This window comes from Lagenorhynchus albirostris, chromosome 10 (genome assembly GCF_949774975.1).
Source record: "Lagenorhynchus albirostris chromosome 10, mLagAlb1.1, whole genome shotgun sequence".
NCBI classification, from domain to species: domain Eukaryota; kingdom Metazoa; phylum Chordata; class Mammalia; order Artiodactyla; family Delphinidae; genus Lagenorhynchus; species Lagenorhynchus albirostris.
In genome coordinates this window covers 31,411,469-31,432,635 of record NC_083104.1, presented here as the reverse complement: position 1 = coordinate 31,432,635, position 21,167 = coordinate 31,411,469, and the positions used below count along the sequence as shown (strand labels likewise).

General features: G+C 46.9%; 1 protein-coding gene across 6 annotated transcripts in view; it reads left to right on the top strand.

Moving 5' to 3' along the window:
* The window catches only part of FLNB (filamin B), a 138,559-nt gene that overhangs the window by 38,390 nt on the left and 79,002 nt on the right, over window positions 1-21,167 (top strand). For all 6 annotated transcript variants that reach the window (XR_009542741.1, XM_060161479.1, XM_060161482.1 and 3 more), the window contains exons 2-3: window positions 17,892-18,140; window positions 20,367-20,464. Coding sequence is in view for 5 of the 6 variants with exons in the window: in XM_060161479.1 (XP_060017462.1) it covers window positions 17,892-18,140; window positions 20,367-20,464 (347 nt within the window). In the remaining variant the exon portion in view is untranslated. The remainder of the gene's footprint in view (window positions 1-17,891; window positions 18,141-20,366; window positions 20,465-21,167) is intronic.

Here is a 21,167-nt window from a genome sequence, read left to right as displayed (position 1 = left end):
ACTCGGGTGGTGGTAGGTGGGCCAGATTGGTGGGGAGACCCATTCACAGTGACCTCCAAGGGTTCTCCTGAGAGATGATTGAGGCCTTGCCCTGGCAGGTATGGTTCCACCCATCTGTGGTCCATTTAACAAAACGCCCATCAGTGAAGTCCTTCAACTTCTTGGTTCTAAAAATTATTAATTGGAGCCAGGGTTCTTGACTTAGTGTGTCTTAGACCCCTTTGCTCTCTGAAGACTGCACTGTTTCTTTATGCATAAAATAATATACATGGGGTTACAAAGGCAACGAGTTATATTGAAATACAGTTATCAGAAATAAATTTTTGGATATATCAATGGTAAAAAATGCACATCTGTATTAAAATATTTAGTAACAAAATCTAGCAGCAAGTCTAATAGCTACCATAATTTTGACGTAGTGATGAGTTTAGAGGATATTTTGAGATATTGCTGACACTGTAATATGATGGGAAAAGATTTTGTTGGCGACAAAACCACAGGTGTTGCTAATACACCTGTGTTTTATGGTCTCCATTCATAATGCAAAGATTTGCTACATTTTAGTCAGAGATTACTGCAAACAAAGATTAAACTTTTTCCCCTTATCCAGTTCATAACCTCCCCCCAACCCCGGCCGCCCCATCCTCCCCTGCAAGAGTCCCTGACTTAGGCCATCAGTCATGGGAAGCTGTAGGGCAGTTGAGGATGGTAGCTTGTCTTGCTAAATGTCTTGGACATTTAGCTTCATTGTAGGTCATAGGAGAAGTTCCACTTTTCTCTACTTTGTGAGATATTCTTTATAGATATCATAAATCATGATGCCAAAGGGAAAGGGAATGTGTCACAGGAGGCTGAATCTTGAACAGCATTGGCTAAGAAAGAGCTACAGAGTGAAAGGTGGGAGAGGAGGGCATTCCGAGTAGAGGGAGCAGCCTGTGCAAAGACCTGGAAGGATGTGCAGGTGGGTGGGTGCTCCCTCTGGAGCAGAGGAGAGGGCGTGTGGAGGCGAGGGATGAGGGCAAGTGGGGAGACAGGCAGGGACCCACCGCAAGGGGCCTTGGGACCCTGCTGAGGGGTTTGGACTTGGAATTACTGGAATATTTTAAGACTTTTGGCCCCGAGCCTATCATATCAAATACAGTAAAACACACCCATCTCTCACTTTACAAAAAGAATGTATTTGTGTGTATTGCTACATAATAATTTGAAACTTTTTAAAAAATAGTTTTTCCTTTGTTTATATTTGTGTTTTGTTATATTATTTGGCTGTGACTGTTCCTTTATTTTACTGTTGACTGATTCCTCTGCCGTCATGATGCCTATTTGGGAATTCTTGGGATGTGAGAAAACTAACCCGTAAGTCATTTTAAAAATGTAATGAAATTTAGGACTTTGCTGGCAGTCCAGTGGTTAAGACTCTACATTTCCACTGCATGGGGCATGAGTTTGATCCCTGGTCGGAGAACCAAGATCTTGCATGCCACGTGGTACGGCCAAAAACAAAAAGGAATGAAATTTCTGTGAATATCAAAGTTAGCCATTAATAAAGAAGATATAATGTTAAATGCAGGAACTTAATAAAACATTTATTAACTTCAATTTCTTTTGATTTTCTTATTTTGGGGGACCAATTTCCCCATCTGCCCCTACCCAGTTGTCAAATTATTTTGTAGGTCCCTGAGAAGGAGCTGTGCCTGAGGGGTATGAGGCAGCCCTGCTGGGGCTAGTGGGAAAATTTGGGTAGAGCTCTGATCTGTGTGCTTAGATTGAGTAGGCAGTCAAGTGGGCCTGACATTAGCTGATGGCTCCTGGGCTGGGGATCCATTCAGTGGTGGCCAGCAGGATTTGGGGAGAGGTGGGATTTGGTGAAGGAGGGTGGTCAGGGGGGTCTAATTGGGTTTGGTAATTGGTCATCTATTTGGTAGATTTGTTGATCAGTGGTTGTCTGGTTAAGTTGGCTGGTTGGTTGTTGATCGGTTGGTTTATTAATGAGTGGGTGGTTGTTGGTTAGATAGTGGATGGTAGTAGTGTCTTACTTCCCCCTCCCCCCTTTCCTTTTCTTCTTTTTCCTATGTGACAAGCATCATACTAGGTACCAGGATCACATTGATGCTGCAGACAGAGCCTGGGCCCTGCCCCTAGGACACTTACATTACAGTTGAGTAAACCTCAGATTTGGATCCAGGACTACACAGAGAGTGGATTTAATTAGCACCCACGCTGTGTGGTTCATTGCTATTATTGTTATGCTTATGAGTATTTCATTCCTAAATAGCACTAGGAATGCTACTTGGGTTTGTTTCAGTTACTACACAAATATTTTTTGCTAACTTTTACTAAGCTCTCCCCTCTCCCCTGCGTAGGCAGTTTAGAGCTAAGTGGCAATTGGGTGGAGGTTCTGGAGGTTTCCCCAGCTCACATAATTTGACATTCCACTTGCCCACATCAGGATGATTCCCCCCTCTTTCTACCAGTGGTCCAAATTGCTGGGTTCTGTCTCTGACTCTTCCCACTTGGCAATGCGTTGTTTGAAGAACATTTTGACATTAGAAGCTCTAAAGCAAACCCAGGGGCTTTCCTGGTGGTGCAGTGGTTAAGAATCCGCCTGCTAATGCAGGGGACACAGGTTCGAGCCCTGGAAGAGCCTACATGCTGCGGAGCAGCTAAGCCCGTGCTCCACAACTACTGAGCCTGTGCTCTAGAGTCCGCAAGCCACAATTACGGATCCCGCGTGCCACAACTACTGAAGCCCCTGCGCCGAGAGCCCGTGTTCCGCAACAAGAGAAGCCACTGCAATGAGAAGCCCACGCACTGGAACGAAGAGTAGCCCCCGCTCACCGCAACTAGAGAAAGCCCACACGCAGCAATGAAGACCCAATGCAGCCTGAAATAAATAAATTAAATAAATAAATTTTTAAAAATAAATAAAAAATAAAGCAAACCTAGGAAGGAGGAGGCCGGTTTCAGCCTGGATTCCTCTAAGTCATTGCCCGTGTTTAAGAATTACAGTTTTCACAAGAACAGTAAGATATTTCTTAGTGGGGTTTTTAAGTGAGTTGGTTAACACCAGAATTTCATAAACACTGTGGTTAAGGGGTATGCACCCCTTTGAGACTCTAAACTAGAACTGACCTTTGAGAACCTGCTTTATCTCCCTTTATCTGTAAAACTGGTTGCTTTCAAGTCTCAAGGTTCTAGTTTCTTAATTACTGCCACTGAAACAGTTGTAGATTAGAGAAAGCCTTAGTAACTTATTTCCTGTTGTCCTTTTGTGTCTCTTGTCTGTCTCCTTCACCCCACACCTACTGATTTTATAAAACATAATCTCGCAGCCTATGGGAGTGTTCAGGAGAAGTGTTTGTAGAGATCTGAAGGGCAATTTAAGGAAGAATTACCAAAGTGTCTTCTGGAGACTACTAGTGCCCTTTGAGGTAGTATTAAAAAAGTCGTCTAGGGGCTTCCCTGGGGGCGTGGTGGATAAGAATCTGCCTGCCAATGCAGGGGACATGGGTTCGAGCCCTGGTCCGGGAAGATACCACATGCCGCGGAGCAACTAAGCCCTTGCGCCACAGCTATTGAGCCTGCGCTCTAGAGCCCGCGAGCCACAACTACTGAAGCCTGCGCGCCTAGAGCCCGCGCTCCTCAACAAGAGAAGCCACCGCAATGAGAAGCCCACACACCACAACAAAGAGTAGCCCCGCTCTCTGTAGCTAGAGAAAGCCCGTGTGCAGCAATGAAGACCCAACACAGCCAAAAATAAATAAATAAAATAAAAATAAATTAAAAAAAAAAGAAAGAAAACTATTAGATAATATCGTGATTCAGGAAAAAAAAAAGGTCTCTAGTCCAGTAAAGCTGGGAAGTACTGTGTGGCACCCTAGTGTTCTCTTGGAGATTGTCAATGTACATTTGCCTATTAAAGGCTCTGAGAAGTCCTGCAGCAGATTAAAATTGTTCAGTTCCGTTTGTCCCCAGCTTATTTGACCACAGCAAGCCTTTTGTCTTGGAAAACCAGTTAACATCTAGTGCAGTCTTTTCTAAGATGTGGTACTTGTGGGTACTCAAGATGATATATTAGGTGTTACATAACCTATGTTTAAAAGTTGTAACAGTTATGTTTTCACAAGTAGTTAAAAAAAATAGTGCATCATTCATTCATTCATTTGGGTAAGGGAAAAGGGAAAAGTGAGTTGATTTAAGGAAAAAGACTCCTAGTAAATGGCCCAAGTGGTCAGAGGATAGGGCCAGGTTTCTGAGTGTGGGTTGAGGGACAGATACTCCTCAGAGCCAAGTTTAGGCAGAGCTGGTGTTCTTGCTTAGGCAGGAAGTAGCTACTGAACCAAGCACAGGACTCGTTAGATGAACTGGTGAGGAAGACATTTGTCTGTGGGCTGTGTGCCTTCAGCAACGGTGGCAGATGTGGTTGGGGTGAGGTGTTGGGTATTTAGTGTGTGTCACTTGCTGGCCCTGCACTTGGACACTGTACCTCAGGAATGTTAGGATGTGTTCCCATTTTAGCAGCAAAGCTGACCTGTTATGTGCTTGGTCTGTTTATCTTACTGCCAGGGCCATTTATTATGGGACAGAGTTCAGGGGCACAGTGCTAAATCTCTTTTAGGAGGATGATGTAATAACCCTCAGCATTTATTTCCTCCTTGACTTTTGCCCGTTTTGAAAGCCTTTGCAATACCATCACATCCATGTCTGGGTCTCCTTCTCTGCAGCCCCAGTCTGGTCTCCAGGCAGAATGGTCAATGCAGATTCTGGAGTTGGATGGCCTGGATTCAAATCCCAGCTCCACCACTTATCAGCTCTGTAACTCTGGTCTTATCATCTTATCAGTTTTTCCATCTGGAAAATGGGGCTAACAGTGGTATCTCATAGGCAGTAGTGAGAAGTCAGGCGGGGGGATCGCACTGGGCCGGCCCCAGGTCTTCATGTATAAATAAGAGGCTGGGCCTCTGTATCATGGGAGGAACACTCTCAGGGTACCAGGGAAGGGGACGTGAAGGGATCAGGAAGGTGGGTGGTTGATTTTTTTTTTTTTTCTTTTTTTCTTTTGGTTGGCTTGAAAGACATGCCCAAAGGCAACCAGATGACTCCCTCTTCGTCAACATCTTCCACTCCTCTAGAGGGCCAGCTGTTTGGAAGTGGCAGAGGCCATCTGAGGCAGGGAGCTTGCTTGTCTGGGTTGGGTGTATCTCGCTGAGGATGGGAATGTGTTTGAATGGCCACGGTGTGAAAGATGAGCAGAGGAAATCACCACAAAGACAGCCATACACGCCTGAAAAGCCTCACGTATTTGTTGATGGGTATCATGGCCCATTGTGAAGATCACGTGTGGTGTAAAAAGATGAGAAACTGGCTCCCTCCTGCTTCCCCCACCCCCATTCCCTGCTCCTCTACCCAGAAGCAATTGCACTATTGGTGAACAATTTATCTCTTCAAGAGATCTTCCATGCATATTTGAGCCCAATTATGTCATTACCCTGGCCACCCCTTTACTCCAATTCCAACCTTTCATCATTTGATAAAATTTGTCAATTTTCTCACATCAGTGCCTATAGATCCCGACAAGCAATTTTGTCCAAATGAAGAGTTATTTAACATATACATTAGTATGCTTCTTTCTCTTGGTGAATGTTTGTCAAAATTTATTATAAAAGTAAGGTGTATAGTTTAAATTAAAAAAAATTCAAACAACACAGGAGCATGCATGTAACACCAACAACAAAAAGAAAGCCCATCTTTGCCATCAGCCCGAGTCTTTTCTAGAGAGAGCCAATGGGCACAGTTTGTTGTGCGTGCTTCCAGATCTTGCTTTTCAGACGCAGAGTCATGCCTTGTCACAAACAGGATTGCATGAACAATGCTTTTCTACCAATCGTCCTGTTCCCTTAATATATCATGGAGGCCTGTCTCTGCTGGAGCCCACGTATCTTTCTCACTCTTTTCACAGCAGCCTGTTATTCTCTAGCATGGATGTTCTGTAACGTTTATTTAACCAGTTATTTGTGGGAAGGCATTTAAATCGTCTTCAGTCCCCTCCCTCCCATTATATTATAGTAATGAACTGCTTTAACGGTTAAAGGTCACTGTAATACCCAAACCCCTCTTCCTCCCCCCATTAGAAAAAGGAATCACGTTAGGGAACTTTCTTGAATACTTTGTGCTTCAAACTGAATTTTTTGACCTTGCATTTAATTTTCTGTCAGCAGTGGCCCAGCCTGGCCCCTGCAGACTTCTCAGGAATCTGCTGGAGGAGTCGGGGTGGCCTGCAGATTTTAGCAAGCTGCCAGTTCATTCAGCAGCTCGCTGAGCAAAAGAACATCTTGATTCTATCAGGCTTAATCCCGGGTCCCTGATGGGCTGGCTCTTGTGGTCATTAGCAAATGGAATGCTGTGTTAGAAGGCTGAGTTCTGGGGTACTCGGCTCTGAGCAGTCTTGAATCAGAGTTGAATGGCGTTGAACCTTTCACAGTGCTAACGGGGCACCGTGAAGTCCCCGCATGGGTGTGTGTCTGTAATATTACAGTGACATCATGGTAGTTGTAATAGTCCTTGCTGAAGTGGTGGCACCCTCGTCAGGCAGAATGCTACCTGCTTGACTACATTATCTCGCAGTGTTTCAGTGAGGTGAGTCTAGTTATAATGCTTAGCTTACAGATGCGTCAGAGCAGGGCAGTGACCCACCCCAGTCCCACGGCCAGTTCATGGCTGCGCTTGGGAGGGGAACCAGGCTCACTGAGTGACTTAGTGTCCCTGACCTCTGGGTTACTTGGCTACCAGTTATTTCAGCAAGTGAGCTCCCCTTTGTTTGAGTAGGTTCAGTCCTGCCCCCCCGAGCCCATGTTCTTTACACGGGGGGGGGTTGGTGGTGTGGAATTAATTTACAAGAAGGAGCCCGACGTTTGGGCTCTGTTGTGGTCGGGTAGCACGTGTGTCCGGAGGCCTCCTCATATAATCGTGGTTTGAAGGTCCAAATTTAGGGGTACAAATTTGAGCCTTCAACTGAGCTAAAGACCTCGTACAGAGAGGAACTGTCGGGAAAATGGCAATATAGGTAAAGCGGAGACCGTGCCCCAGTATCTATCCCTTGAGAATTTCCTTTTCTCCAACCTCCTCCTCTTGCTGTTGGTAATGGTGAGAGCCAGCAGTTATAAATTATTTGGAATTTCTCTCAGCTTGGTTCCCATTCAAGACTTTAAATTGGGAGTTTTGTTCCTTTTATGACTTCACAATCTTTGGGCAGCCTGCCATTTCTATAACAGGCTCATATGACTTGTAACATGAGGTGAGGTACCGGGGGGAAAATGCAAACTGATTTCTCCCCTTTCAGACTGAGGAAGTCACCTTGATCTGATTTTTCTAACAAGGCTCAACTTTTACAAGTTTGCGGTAGAAGGATGAATACCTATCCTATTCATCATCATTATTATTTTTTAACTTTTATTCTTAATTATAAAAGGAAAAAAGAACCCTCAAGGGACATAGCCTAGCATGAGAGACAAAAGGCATAAAGTTGTGTGTTTTTTTTCTTCTCTTTCTTTAAGCGATCTTCAGTGTCTTGCCTTGTGGGATAATGCCGGTTTACATTATAATAATGCTGTATCTCTTTGTGGAATATTTTAAAGCCAATTTAGCTTATTTTCTTACTTGAAACTGTAATTTGTATTAGGCACAGGGCCTGGCACCCAGCAGGCAGCTAGGAAGTTATTTGTTGGATGCAAGAACAGCTGAATAAAGTGAGCTTTCAAGTACGTGAATGTCCTAATTTCTGTTTTCCAGGGAAAACACATGTTAATAGGTTTGGGTGAATAAGAGCAGAGCTGGGTCTTCTCCCATCTTCCTCAGTTGCCCCTGCCGAGCAGCGGTACATGCAAGGAGGACCTCCCAGATGCAGGGCCAGGGCGGTGATCTTTAGAATCCCCAGCTCCTAGGGTGCAGTAGAGGCTGAGCAAGTCATGGTTGAGACAAAGGAGACTAAAGGAGACTAAAATGATCCAACTCTGACTCCCGCTTGTACCTCCCAGGTCTTGTGCTGTCACTTTCCATGCTGTCCATTTACCGTGTTTTTCTCCTAGAACCATGGCCGTTTAGGGATCCTGGGAATGACTGGGGCCGTTAGAAGTGCAGAAGCCCTGTCGGGTTCCCCTCCCATACACAGATGCTTACTGGCCATGCTGCCCAGGGGTGGGTCCTGTCCCTGTGCACAGTCTCCTCATCTGTAAAATGTGAGTCGTAACTCTACTTGCCTCGTGGAGCTGCCATGACGTAGTGAGTATTCAGAAAAGTAGGGAGGATAAGAGTTTGGGCTCTGGCAACAGCGAGAACTGGGTTTAAATCTAGGCTCCCCTATGTCACTTTTGGCAGATGCCTTCACCTCTGTGAGCCTCTGTTTTCTCATCTGTAAAATGGGACTAACCACAAAAGCCATCCTTATGGGCTTGCTGTGAGGGTTGCATGCGGTGATGCATGTGACCCAGAGGAGAGGCCTGGAAGAGAGAGCTGCTGTCGTATTTTGGCTGCTGTTGATGTCAGGAGAGGAGGTGCTTAGGAGTCTTTCCCAGTCGTGGTTCCTCCTGCCCTTACTCCTTTCCTTGTGGGCTTCCCAGTGGGCTGTGCATGTGTGCACAGCATGGACGGTGAGCTGTGTTTCAGATGGGGTGGCCTCGCCACATGACAGACTGAGCTGGAGTTAAAAGGTGACGAGGCCCTCCATTCACAGCCAGCGTTTATTATTTCAGCTGGACATGTTCTCAGAGTGTTGTGGCTGGAAGCTGTGAGTGGGGGACAGACGCCTCCATGCTGAGGCCTGGGGAGCTCATGCTGGAGTTTACCCGCACCTCCCAGTGGCTGGACTCCGGGCTCCTTGACTCACAGGTCAAGCTCCGGAATCCCTGGGGCCCTTGGCCTGCTGGTCGCCCAGGAGAACCGTGAGGCAGCAATGCAACCAGTTAGTGCAGGGACCTGCAGCTTTGGGGTCAAAAAAACTAGTTTAGATACATTTTGGTGCACCTTTCTTTTTTCCTTCTATTATTTAATTAATTAACTAATTAATTACTTTTTGGCTTCACTGGGTCTTCGTTGCTGCGCTGGGTCTTTGTTGCTGTGCGTGGGCTTTCTCTAGTTGTGGCGAGCGGGGGCTACTCTTCATTGCGGTGCGCGGGCTTCTCGTTGCGGTGGCTTCTCTTTGTTGCGGAGCACGGGCTCTAGGTGTCCAGGCTCCAGTAGTTGTGCCTCGCAGGCTCTAGAGCACAGGCTCAGTAGTTGTGGCGCACGGGCTTAGTTGCTCCGCGGCATGTGGGATCTTCCCAGACCAGAGATAGAACCCGTGTCCCCTGAATTGGCAGGCGTATTCTCAACCACTGCGCCACCAGGGAAGTCCCTCTTTTTTCCTTCTTTCTTTAACCTATCTAACAAGGTTAGATTCCTTTTTCTAAGTTTTCAGGGATTTCCCACTAATAGTAAGTGGGAAGAGACTATTTCCTAGGCCTTTTATTATACTCGTCTCATTTAGTTCAGCGGACTTCGTTGCTGGATATAAAGGAATTCTCAAAAGTGGTAACTTTTCAAAAGTGGCATTGAAAAGAAAGCCTACTGGGTGATGCAAATGCAACTTTTTGGCCACACTGTGCAGCTTGTGGGATCTTAGTTCCCCAACCAGGGATCGAACTTGCCCCCCCGCCCCCCAACACACACACACAATGGAAGCGTGGAGTCTTAACCACTGGATTGCCAGGGAATTCCCATAAATGCAACTTTTAAATAAAGGATACCTCTTAACCAGAAAGTAGGTGTTTGGGATAAATTACGAAACAGGGCACCATCACAGTATCTGTGGTCTGAAAGTCCACCAAAATCTCTGTACCAAAATAAAAATAAGATATTTATGAAATAATTTGTTCTAATTATTCTTGGCAGAAGTCCGGCAAATGAGAGAGAACAGAAGCAATAGCTGGCAAAGCAAAAAATTTGAAGTGTGGGGTTATGCATAAGTAACGTGTTATGGACCTATAAACGAAATCTCACATCAGGGATTTGGGAATGCTTACTCCATTCTCTTGCAAAGAAATCCCAGCCACCGTTCCTCAAGCTGTGCCCAGGGCAGGCATTGCTAATCTGCACAGTAATTTGAGCCTCTCTATTCCCCCTGCCTTGTTTATGGCAGGCATTGGTAATCCATTTCAGCAGTCTTCCTCACTGAAACAAGACAGGGCCTCAGAATCTTTCTCAACACAGTGAAAGAGTTTCACCTCATGTGCCAACACCACTTGCCACCCTTGGTCTATTGTATCAACTTTTGAAAAATTACTAACATGAAAAGGCCTTCCAAATGAACTCTCTTAACTGAACCCTGACATAGCAATATGTAAAATTTGTTAATTCAAACTGTTCTTTTTTCATCCTTGAGTAGTTCATGAGCAAGGAAAAGAATCGGAAATCCAGCTGACCCCAGTGCCCCGATCCACCCTTATTTTATTGTGGTCTGTATTTTATCTTACTGACAGAAATAAGAATAGGCCCATGTGATTTAAGGTCTTCAAGGCCCAGAACATCCTCTTATTATGGTTAAACTGGCATAACAAAGAGATTTTTAGAAAAATACAGTGGCTTTTTTCAGGCTTCAGGTTGGCGGGGCACCCTATGCTGGGACCCAGGTTCCTTCCATCACCTTGCCTGGCCTCTTTTGGGACAGGTCACAGCTCAGTGACTGCGGTGCCAGGTACTCTGGCTGGCTGTTGTGGGGAGAGTGCTCAGAGGAGGCCCACCCACTGCCCAAGGCCACGTGGTGGCACATTTCCTTCTGCTGTCCACTGGTGAGGCAACCGCATCACTGAACTGGGGAGACTGCGGGGCCATGTAGCAGGAAGCCACATGCCTGGGAGAAGGGGAGAGAGGGTTTTAGTGGCTAGAGAGTAGACTTTGCCATGGTATCCTTTAGTCATTAGAGGTGTGAGTCACCTGGTTAGAAAAGTCTGTCTGTCCTCTTTAGCCCCTTGTTGGTTCCAGGCCCTGGAGAGAAGCCTTGAGCCGGAGGGGTAGGGGCAGGGGTATGTGTGGAGAAGTCAGCCTGGCCCCCTTCATCCTGCCAAGGGGTCAAAGTGCACCGTTCATCCTCTGTTGTGTGGATGCAAGGACTGTTGCACCCCCAGAAATGTGACTCCCGTTCTGGGCAGCCGACTGAGATGGTCTTCTGCATGACCTCGAGAACAAGTGGCGTCTGGGCTTGTTTCTTTTTTTTTTTTTAAATAAATTTATTTATTCACTTTTGGCTGTGTTGGGTCTTTGCTGCTGCGTGCGGGCTTTCTAGTTGCGGCGAGTGGGGGATACTCTTCATTGCAGTGCACGGGCTTCTCGTTGCGGTGGCTTCTCTTCGTTGTGGAGCACAGGCTCTAGGCACGCGGGCTTCAGTAGTTGCGGCATGCGGGCTCAGTAGTTGTAGCTTGTGGGCTCTAGAGCGCAGGCTCAGTAGTTGTGGTGCAGAGCATGGGCTCTAGGCACGTGAGCTTCAGTAGTTGCGGCACGCGGGCTCCGTAGTTGTGGTACACGGGTTTAGCTGCTCCGCGGCATGTGGGATCTTCCCGGATCAGGGCTCAATCCTGTGTCCCCTGCATTGGCAGGTGGATTCTTAACCACTACGCCACCAGGGAAGTCCCTGGGCTTGGTTTTGACTGAGAAACCGAGGAAAGTGGTCAACTGTCTCCTTTCAGTTCAGGGTGCCCTCTTGGCTGACAATTCAGCCATAGTTTGTTCAGCTTGGGAAAGGAGGCAGGACGGAGGGAAACTGCCAAGCCGACCTGGGATGTCAGTGAGCACCGGGCTGCTGTGTGGTGCTGGGCCAGGTGATGTGAGCGCTGCAGTGCGGGGTTACCTTGGGGCAGCTCTGCACGGGACGCTGCAAACAACCGATGCTGACAGGAAGCCCCAGCGCAAACTTGCAGGTCACCACCTGTCACTGCTAAGCTTTCCTTTTACCTTCTGCCTTTGCCTTGTTGTCTCAATGTTGACAGAAGCATGTTGAAGTCACTGGTGGTAAGAATAATAGTAACAATACCAGCATTTAACAAAAACTGACTGAGTGGGGGTCTGAGTGCTGGAGGTGTCTTATTGTACTTAGTCTTCCCAGCAGCCCTGTGCTCCTGTTCCAACATTATCCTCGACTTATAGGTGCCCAGGGGTTGGATGGCTTGGCCAGGGTCCTACAACCAGTGTGGTGGCGCGGAGCCCATACCTGCAGAGCCTACACGTTAAGGACCTCACCTCTCCCGCCTGCCCTCTGTGCCGCGTGCTGTGTTGCCTGCTGGGGGTGCGGAGGTGGCCACAGTCTGGAGCAGTTTAAACCCTGCCGGAAAGGGCTGTGCGTGTACTTTTTGCAAACACTCTACACAGGCAGCACCGCCCCTCATAGAGCACTGGAGCTCAGCAGGCAGGGACGTGTGCCTGTGCCAGCCTGTCCCCCAAGCAGCCAGGTGTCCAGGCTGCGGGATCAGCGGGAAGCTCAATGGTCCATTTCTGCCTTTGCGCGGCTGACACCTTGAGCAGAGGAGGCAGACGTGACAGGTGCTTATTAAAATTTTTTTTTCTGGACGTGCCACTCGGCTTGTGGGATCCGGGATCCTAGTTCCTGGACCGGGGACTGAACCCAGGCTACGGCAGTGAAAGCACCGAGTCCTAACCACTGGGCCACCAGGGAATTCCCGATAGGTGATTATTTAAGCACAACTGTAGTTACACTGAAAGGAGGGCACACAGCCTCGAAGGGGCACTTAATAGGGGACCTGTTCTAGTTTTGCAGAGTTGGATGTAGAAGAGGCATTAGCTAGCTGGGGAGAGAGTTCTGGACCAAGTGGGCTGAGGCCAGGGATCAAGGATGAGCCTGTGGCAAGGTGAAGCTTGGAAGTCAAGGAGGGCCAGACCCTTGGCTCACGTGGGCTGCTCTTTGTACCATATTCTCTTTCAGGAGGGTCCTGATAAATTATCAGTAGTTTTTTTTTTTTTTTTTTTTTTTTGCGGTATGCGGTACACGGGCCTCTCACTGTTGTGGCCTCTCCCGTTGTGGAGCACAGGCTCCGGACGCGCAGGCTCAGCAGCCATGGCTCACAGGCCCAGCCACTCCGCGGCATGTGGGATCTTCCTGGACCGGGGCACGAACCCGTGTCCCCTGCATCGGCAGGTGGACTCTCAACCACTGTGCCACCAGGGAAGCCCTATCAGTAGTTTTGCTCCTGGGCAGTTCTTTGTTCCTCTCTGGGGGGTCTCAGGCCTAACCTCTGGATGAATTGCTTGATTCAGAGAAGTGACATATTGAACATTTTATCCTCCCATTAATTCACAAGGTACTTTCTTACCTTTTGTTTCCTGCTTGCGTACAAACTGGGAATAAAGCTTCTGGGCTTCTGGTTCTAGGAAAGAGTGGCACATGGCAGGTACTCAGATATTAGGTGAATGAGAAAGGGAGGGAAGGGGGTAATTAAGCGCCTGCTGTGTGCCAGGCAGTGTGCTTGGCTATTAGAATTTCCTAACCCACCTACTCCTTACAGCAGCCCTGTGAAGGTGGTGACTGTGAATATTCCCATTTGGGAAACAAGGAAAAATGAGGCTCAGTGAGGATGAACAGGTTGTAAAGTGGCATACCTAGTTGAGCTGCCGGTTTCAGAGTCCGTTCTTGCGACCGGTCTGCCACACTGCCTCTCAGAGGGTAACAGAGTGAGAGGACAGGGAGCAGGGTGTGCGGCAGCCTGTTCCCCAGGCGGCCAAGTCACAGTGCAGAGTATGGCCTTGGTGACTTGTCCCCAAGCACACTGGAAGGAGGTTTCCTGAGACTCCTGCCTCTCCTGGATTCCTACAGCCACATGTTGGCTGCTTCTGACCCAGCAGCCAGCTGCAATATGATCTGCTGTCCTTAGCCAGGAGAGCAAAAATGAGGGATGGTGTCCCCCCAGGCCCCTTCTCCCAGACCCCCAACCCCTGACACCCTGGCAACAGCCAGGAGAGAGGGTTGACCCCGTGAATGGAGTAGGAGCGCCGATGGTTGCCTGGGTCCAGCCCTCCTGGTAAAAGTAGAGAGAGGTAGAAGATCACCATCTCTCTTACCTGGTGGGGAACTTGTCTACAAAGGAGATGTTTCTAAGATGCTGCTGAAGATTGCCTAAAAGCAGCTGGTTTCCACCCCCATACTTGCACCCATTCCAGAATGCTGCTTAACAGGACTGGGAAACTCATGTGCTGAAATGATGTGAAAACACCCCATCCTAGAACTTGTAATAGCTTGAGTTAACTTTCTAGCTATTGGGGTCGGGGGGAAAAGCCATTGCCCTCACTTGTATGCAACTTGGGCTAATTTTAAGTAGTTCCAGAAGGTGTGTGTGGTTGGAGGGCCAGTGTTGTCCGGAGCCAGGACCAGTTACATGGGGATTGTGATTGGTTGAATTTGGGGAGGAGAAGCTTGTGGCCAGATTCCAACCCGCTGACAATCTAAGCAGATTCTAGGAGGTCGGGCAGGCATGGTGGGCGTTGGCTTATTTTATTCCTGAAAGAGGCCCTCAGTAACTCAGGAAGGTGGAATCCTGCCTGAGAGGCTTCCAGCTGACCTGGCCTTTTCCTCCTTCCGCCTCTGCTGCATGTTTACACTTGACATAAACATCACAGAGCACGCTCACGGCTGAAAGTTCTGTAGTCTGCTGTGATGGTTACACATGGACATTTTGATGCTGTGTAGCATTTCATTTTCAAGGCTTGGGGAGCCTCCTACTTCATATGGGTGGGAATGGGGAGGCATTTGGGGCAAGTCGCCATCTTTTTATTGTCCCAAGAGCTTGGTGAAGCATTTGAACTTTCACCTGTCAAAATCACTTTTGGAATGAGGACAGCTTCTTAGAACAGCAGAATGAAAGTATCATTTATCCCAATGAGACCTTAATGGGGGCTTTCCCATTTGGACGCCCACCTTGAATTCATTGGAAACAGAAGTTCTGGGCCTTGTATGTTTCATGAATTTGGCTCAGACTTTTACTGGGTCATATTTCCCCCAAATCTTTTTGAAAAAGACTCATGTCTCATTTCTTTAAACCAACATGTGTAAGCTGGGTAAAAATAGAGCAAACTGGTTTCACGTTTTGATTTATGGACGAAATCTGCAAGTTTGCCTTCGAAAAGCATTTAAAACATAACTCAGGGAAGTTTGAGCTTTGCAGACGGATGCCTGTGGCTGGATGAGACTCTGACCTGTTCAGATTCTGCCTGGTGCAAGACCAGACGTGGCCAGGTCCACCCCTTACCCGGATTAGCAATAAGCATGCACACGCTCTGCTTCTCCCCCCATCTCCCCTCACCCTTCTGAAGACTGCTCTTCTCCCCTTAGGCTGAATAAAGGAAACTGGCATGGAAAATGGTTTGACGTGGAATTTTTTTTTACCATCGGTAGGTAGTAACTCAGTAATCAATAGCACTTTAAAGACACACTCGTAACGGGACGTCTAATCCTAAAATTTCAGGCACAGTCAAGGACTGTCAGCTGGTCTAGCAGAATGAATTCCTCGGATACCTGTACTCTGTGCAGGGGTTCAGTGTTTCGTGTGCATCACCACTCCTTTGACCACCGGACCTCAGGAGCAGTGCTGGCTTCATGGTTGCACGACCCGGGCAGCTATACAGAGCCCTGTGCTCAGGGGGGTTCTGTGTGCTTGGTTTAATGCTGCTGTTGCCATCTTGAAATTCTTAATACTTTTTGGACAAGGAATCCTGTATTTTCATTTGTCACTGGGCCCCGTGAGTTATGCAGACAGTCCTGCTTAATAGTTAGTTATACAGTTCATTATGTAGAAAATCCCTGGGCACCTTAACTTTGAATGAGGATTGCTCGAAGTTAGTGTGTCTGACCAACCAGTTCATGATAATCTTTATGCTATCCAGTTTTACGTGATCAAGTTTTGTTATGACTGACCTGCAACTGTGAAATTACCTTTGATTTCTGTGGGTTTGGGTGTGGGCTTTTAGGAGGGTTTTTTTTTCTTATAAGAGGACATAACAATAAACAGGTTGATTTTAAAAAAAAGCCCCACCCTTTCAGTATTGAATGGCATGCCATTTACTCCTTAACAGCATGTGAGTTTATTTTTCATGTGGTTGTAGCTGGGTTTCATTAAGTGCAGTTTTGACGTGTGTTTAACCAACATTCAGGTGGCTTGCGGTGGGTGGGTGGGAGGGAGGGACAGGGCGTGGGGAGCTGCAAAATGAAGAAGGCTTAGTTACTCCCCATCAGGAGCTCGCATCCCTGGAGTGGGGGTGGGGGGGAGGCTGAGGAATGAATGGTTGTTGTCATGAGAGGACCCTGGTGTGGTTACACAGAGGCTGGTGGGAGTGAAGTGCACCATCTGTTAGATCTGGCCCTTGAATGATTATCTGGGGTTTGTCCTGCAGGAGGATGGGGTGAAGGGCCTTGTCATCATAGGGAGTACAGAAGAGGTGGAGAAGTCCAGGGGGTTCACAGCAAGATGTGCTCCAGGAGTGAGGAGTCTGGAATGTGAAATGTGGTGAGTGGCAGTGACAAGGGTGGAAGAGCAGGCCGGGTGGAGGTTGTGTAGGTCTCTCAAGGTGCTACATGTCTAGAGAGTTTAACCCTGGGCAGCAGGGACCATTGGTGAATGGGGAAGCACAGGGATACCTGACTAGAAGGATGGTTCTCAGGTTATGTGAACAATGATGGAGCTTCATGGCTGTTGAGGAAGCAGAGAGGGGAGGAGGGGCCACATATTTTGGGGGAGAGTGTAGAAAAGGATTTGCCAAGAGGTAGGGAGAGAATTGTTGTGGGAACTGCTCCAGGGCTTTGGAGGAGGAGTCTAAGATGATTCTGACATTTTCACCTTGGGGTCCTGGCAGAATGGGGGGTTGTAACAAAGGTTGTTTAGGGTGTAGGAAATGGAGAGACAGGCAGAAAGACAGATATCTTAGAGATAATGTTTGAATTTTGATGGGTGTAAATGGAGACTGGAAAGAGGACAGAGAGCCACAGGGAGGCCAAGGGGAGTGGGAAGTAGAAACCAGTGGCAGTGAGAGTTCCAGAAGGGGCTGGCCAGTGGCAGGGCATGTCCTGTTAAGCTGGGGGATGACTAGAAAAGGGGCCATGCCTTTGGCCAGTCACTTATCCTCCTGGCAACACTTTGCCCAATTAGATTAGCTTAACTGTTAGTTAAGCTAACTAACAGTCTTCTTTTATGAATGACTAACTTGTCAGAGAAATGAGATGAAAATGATTGATAACACCCAGTATTTGTGAGATCTGAGGGAAAATGACCTCTTAAACATGTAGATGGGGGTGTAAACAGAAACAACTTTTTATAGGGAAAAGATATCTAGGACATAGTGATTAGTGAAAAGAAAGATTTCAAGACTGATCATATAGTATAATATAAATTATATTATAGTATAATATACTATAATTTATAGTATAATATAAATTCCGGCAGCAAGCGCATACACACATGTGTGCACATGATCTGGTAGACAGTATACTGCCAGGTTAACAGGTGGTTATCTCTGGAATGCAGCCACCTCTTGTTATTGTCTATATTTCTGAAATGATTCCTTGAAATTAAAAAAAACCTCTTATTATGGAAAATTTCAAATGCATGTAAAAATAGAGACAGTGGAATAATGCGTTTTCATGGACGTATAATCCAATGACACTGGTTAACCACGTTTTGGAATCTTATTTCATCTCTTCGCATCCTTAAGTATTTTGAAGCAAATGCCAGCATTGCATCCCTTCACTCTCATATAGCTCAGTGTGGTTCTCTAACAGTTGAGGACTCCATTTACTTTCTTACAAAGAATGTGATTCATACCTGTGCAACCCAGAGGCTTGACCAGGCCTGTGTCTCTCTGCTCAGACAGCAAAGCCATCGTGGATGGGAACCTGAAGCTCATCTTGGGCCTGGTGTGGACGCTGATCCTCCACTACTCCATCTCCATGCCTGTGTGGGAGGATGAAGGGGACGACGATGCCAAGAAGCAGACGCCGAAGCAGAGGCTGCTGGGGTGGATTCAGAACAAGATCCCCTACTTGCCCATCACCAACTTTAACCAGAACTGGCAAGATGGCAAAGCCCTGGGAGCCCTGGTAGACAGCTGTGCTCCAGGTAAGTGCCAATGGCTGCCTGAGCCATCCCTTCCGGAGGGGTGGGGTATGTGGACCCCTAAACCTCTTGGTTTTTGGTGGGAAAGCTAGGTTTGCTGTGATTGGTCTGTTTCTCCTGGTTTTTAGCCCATTGTAAGATAACTAAAGGAACTAAAAATGGCTCCGTTTGCCTTTCTGATGGCAGGTCTTATAGGTCTATCCATAGACTTGTTGAATTATTTACGCAAATTCTGAATGAATTTGCCTTCATGCTCGGAGCAGAACTTGAGTTCGGCTTCCAGACCCCAAGTCCTGCTTCTTCTCCCTCTTTCCACAGTTGGTGCCTAGTTTCCCATTGGCTTTAACACGTGCCCTATTAGGTGGTTTGGCATGAAAATCTAAAAACTTTTATTGAGTGGAAAGTACCCGTCTTTGTCAACCACTGGGTTGACTATATATGGCTTTCTCTGACCTTTTCTTTCTGCATTGCTGTGAAATAGTGCTTGGTAAGGATCCAGTTGGAGGCTTTTCCACCCTTGATGGGCTCCTCCTTTCTGAGTGGTTGAATGTACACCAAGGTAGTAATTATCCTCACTGGAGGGTTTAGATTGATGGGTAGAGTTTGCTGATACACTCTCAATAGAAAAACCAGAGCCTGTGTTTATGTGCACGTCCAAACTTGTTTTTAATAAAAAATCTGCCCAAATAATCATATTTTCCATTTACTGATTGCTCTGTATATGCTGAGCACGTTGGTATTAAGTAAGCTAGTCGTTCTCAACACGCTCAACTAGCTGGTGTCAACTGGATAGGGAAGGAGGGCTGGCCCTAGGCCCCAGTCTTCCTTGAGAGCCTGTAAGCTGGTGTCATCCAGAAGTAACTCAAAGCTCAGCATTAGTTCATTTCCCAGGGCCCTCTTTCTTGCTTCCATGCAAAGACACATTTTAGGGTGCCTCTTTCCAGTTTAAACCTGGGGATTTTTACTCCAGCCCTATACTTCTTGTGGTTACAAAGGTTTTTGAGATAATTCTAGGTGTAGGCCTTTGAGCAAGTGAATGTTGTAAGTACACAGGATGTTAGTTCAGTCTTCTAGGTACATCCAGGATTGTGATTGTGATATTGTAACTTATAATACGAAATATATGTTTGGTCTTTGTCCCCATTCCTGGCACAGAGCTCCTAAAACCCTTGGAATTTACTAAGCGAAAAGAGCTGTGGTAGTGGTGTCGTTCAGCCATGCCTGAGTTTGTTAATGAGGTGACTTTTGGAATGCCCCAAAGGATGGGGGCTGGATGTCGGGGGAACCAATCAGTGATTAGAGGGTTGGAACTTTCTCCCCTGTCCCCTGACCTCCAGGAAGGGGAAAGGGGATAGAGGTTGAGTCAACCACTAATGGCAGGTGATTGAATCAGTCCAGCCTGTGTAATGAAGCCTCCATAAAAATCCCTGAGCTACAGGGTTTGGGGAGCTTCCGGCTGGTGAACATGTGGTGGTCCTGGGGTGGTGGTGTGCCTGAAAGGACATGGAAGCTCTTTGCCCCTTCTCCCACCTTGCCCTATGCATCTCTTCCATTTAGTGAAATCCTTTTATAATGAACCAGTGACCCAGTAAGTAAACTGTTTTCCTGAGATCTGTGAGCCACTCTAGGGAACAATCCAACCTGAGGAGGGGGTGGTAGGAACCTCTGATTAGTAGCTGGTTGGTCAGAAGCCCAGGTGACAAATCTGGACTTGTGATTGGGCTCTGAAGTTGGGGTTGGAGGAGTCTTGTGGGACTGAGCCCTTTAGCCTGTGGGTTCTGATGCTGTTTCCAGGTAGATACTGTCAGAATTAAGTTAAATCATAGGACACACAGCTGATGTCAACCCCACACATTTGGTGACCAGAGCACAGAAGTGTGAGTGTGATGTGTCCAAAAAATCTCTGCTGCAAAAAGGTACCAGGCCCAAATGGTTTTACAGGCTTTGTTTGTTCATTTATTTACACCACACCCTTAAGGAATGGATAAATTCCTCTCTGAATGCAAGAAGATAACAGCCTGAAGAAGAAGTCTCAGCTCAGGCAGAATAGTTTCTACCTTGGCATACTCATATCTGTGATACTTTTGGCCCATAAAGCATACAGTTCACTAAGATTTTTGGAAGAAACTGTTCTCTCAAGAGACTGAGTGAGTTTAGTTTAGGCACCTGGTTTCCTTTAACCTCTTCAGTCAGTTAATACTAACAGCATCTTTTGTGTGATGTTAACAGGTCTGTGCCCAGACTGGGAATCCTGGGATCCACGAAAGCCTGTGGATAATGCACGAGAAGCCATGCAGCAGGCAGACGACTGGCTGGGTGTCCCACAGGTATGTGTAGAAGGATGCGTGTCCCACGAAGCTGTTTCCCCTGATGCTCTGTGGATGCCTTTGGGTCTGGCAGGCAGTCTGACCTCCTCAGTGGTCAGCTTTCAATGAGCATTGTCTGTGGCTGTCTCCCATCTTCCTCAGTTTACCCATATTAATAGGTTCTCATTGACTTAGGTGCTTGTAGATCCCCTAAAGATCTTCACTGTCACATGTGACAGATTTTCTAGTATTTTTTTTAATATTTATTTTATTCATTTATTTATTTATTTGGTTGTGCCTGGTCTTGGTTGCAGCAGGCGAGCTCCTTAGTTGTGGCTCACTGGCTCCTCAGTTGTGGCATGTGAACTCTCAGTTGCGGCATGCGTGTGGGATCTAGTTCCCTGACCAGGGATTGAACCTGGCCCCCAGCATTGGGAGTGCAGAGTCTTAACCACTGTGCCACCAGGGAAGTCCTGAATTTTCTAGTATTTCTGTTCCAAAGATCACAAAGGCCATGTCTGGATGCCAGACTGCAAATGTGGACCTTAACCATAAGAAATTGCCAGTATTTGACCATTTTTAACCTATTAAACATTTTTTTAAATCCAATATCTTCAAGAAAGTCGCTCAGAACTTTTTAAGAAATTTAAACCAGGATAACTCGCCATTAATGGAAAGTGTTTAAGAATTCATATTGCTCATAATCCTAACAAAGGGATATAAC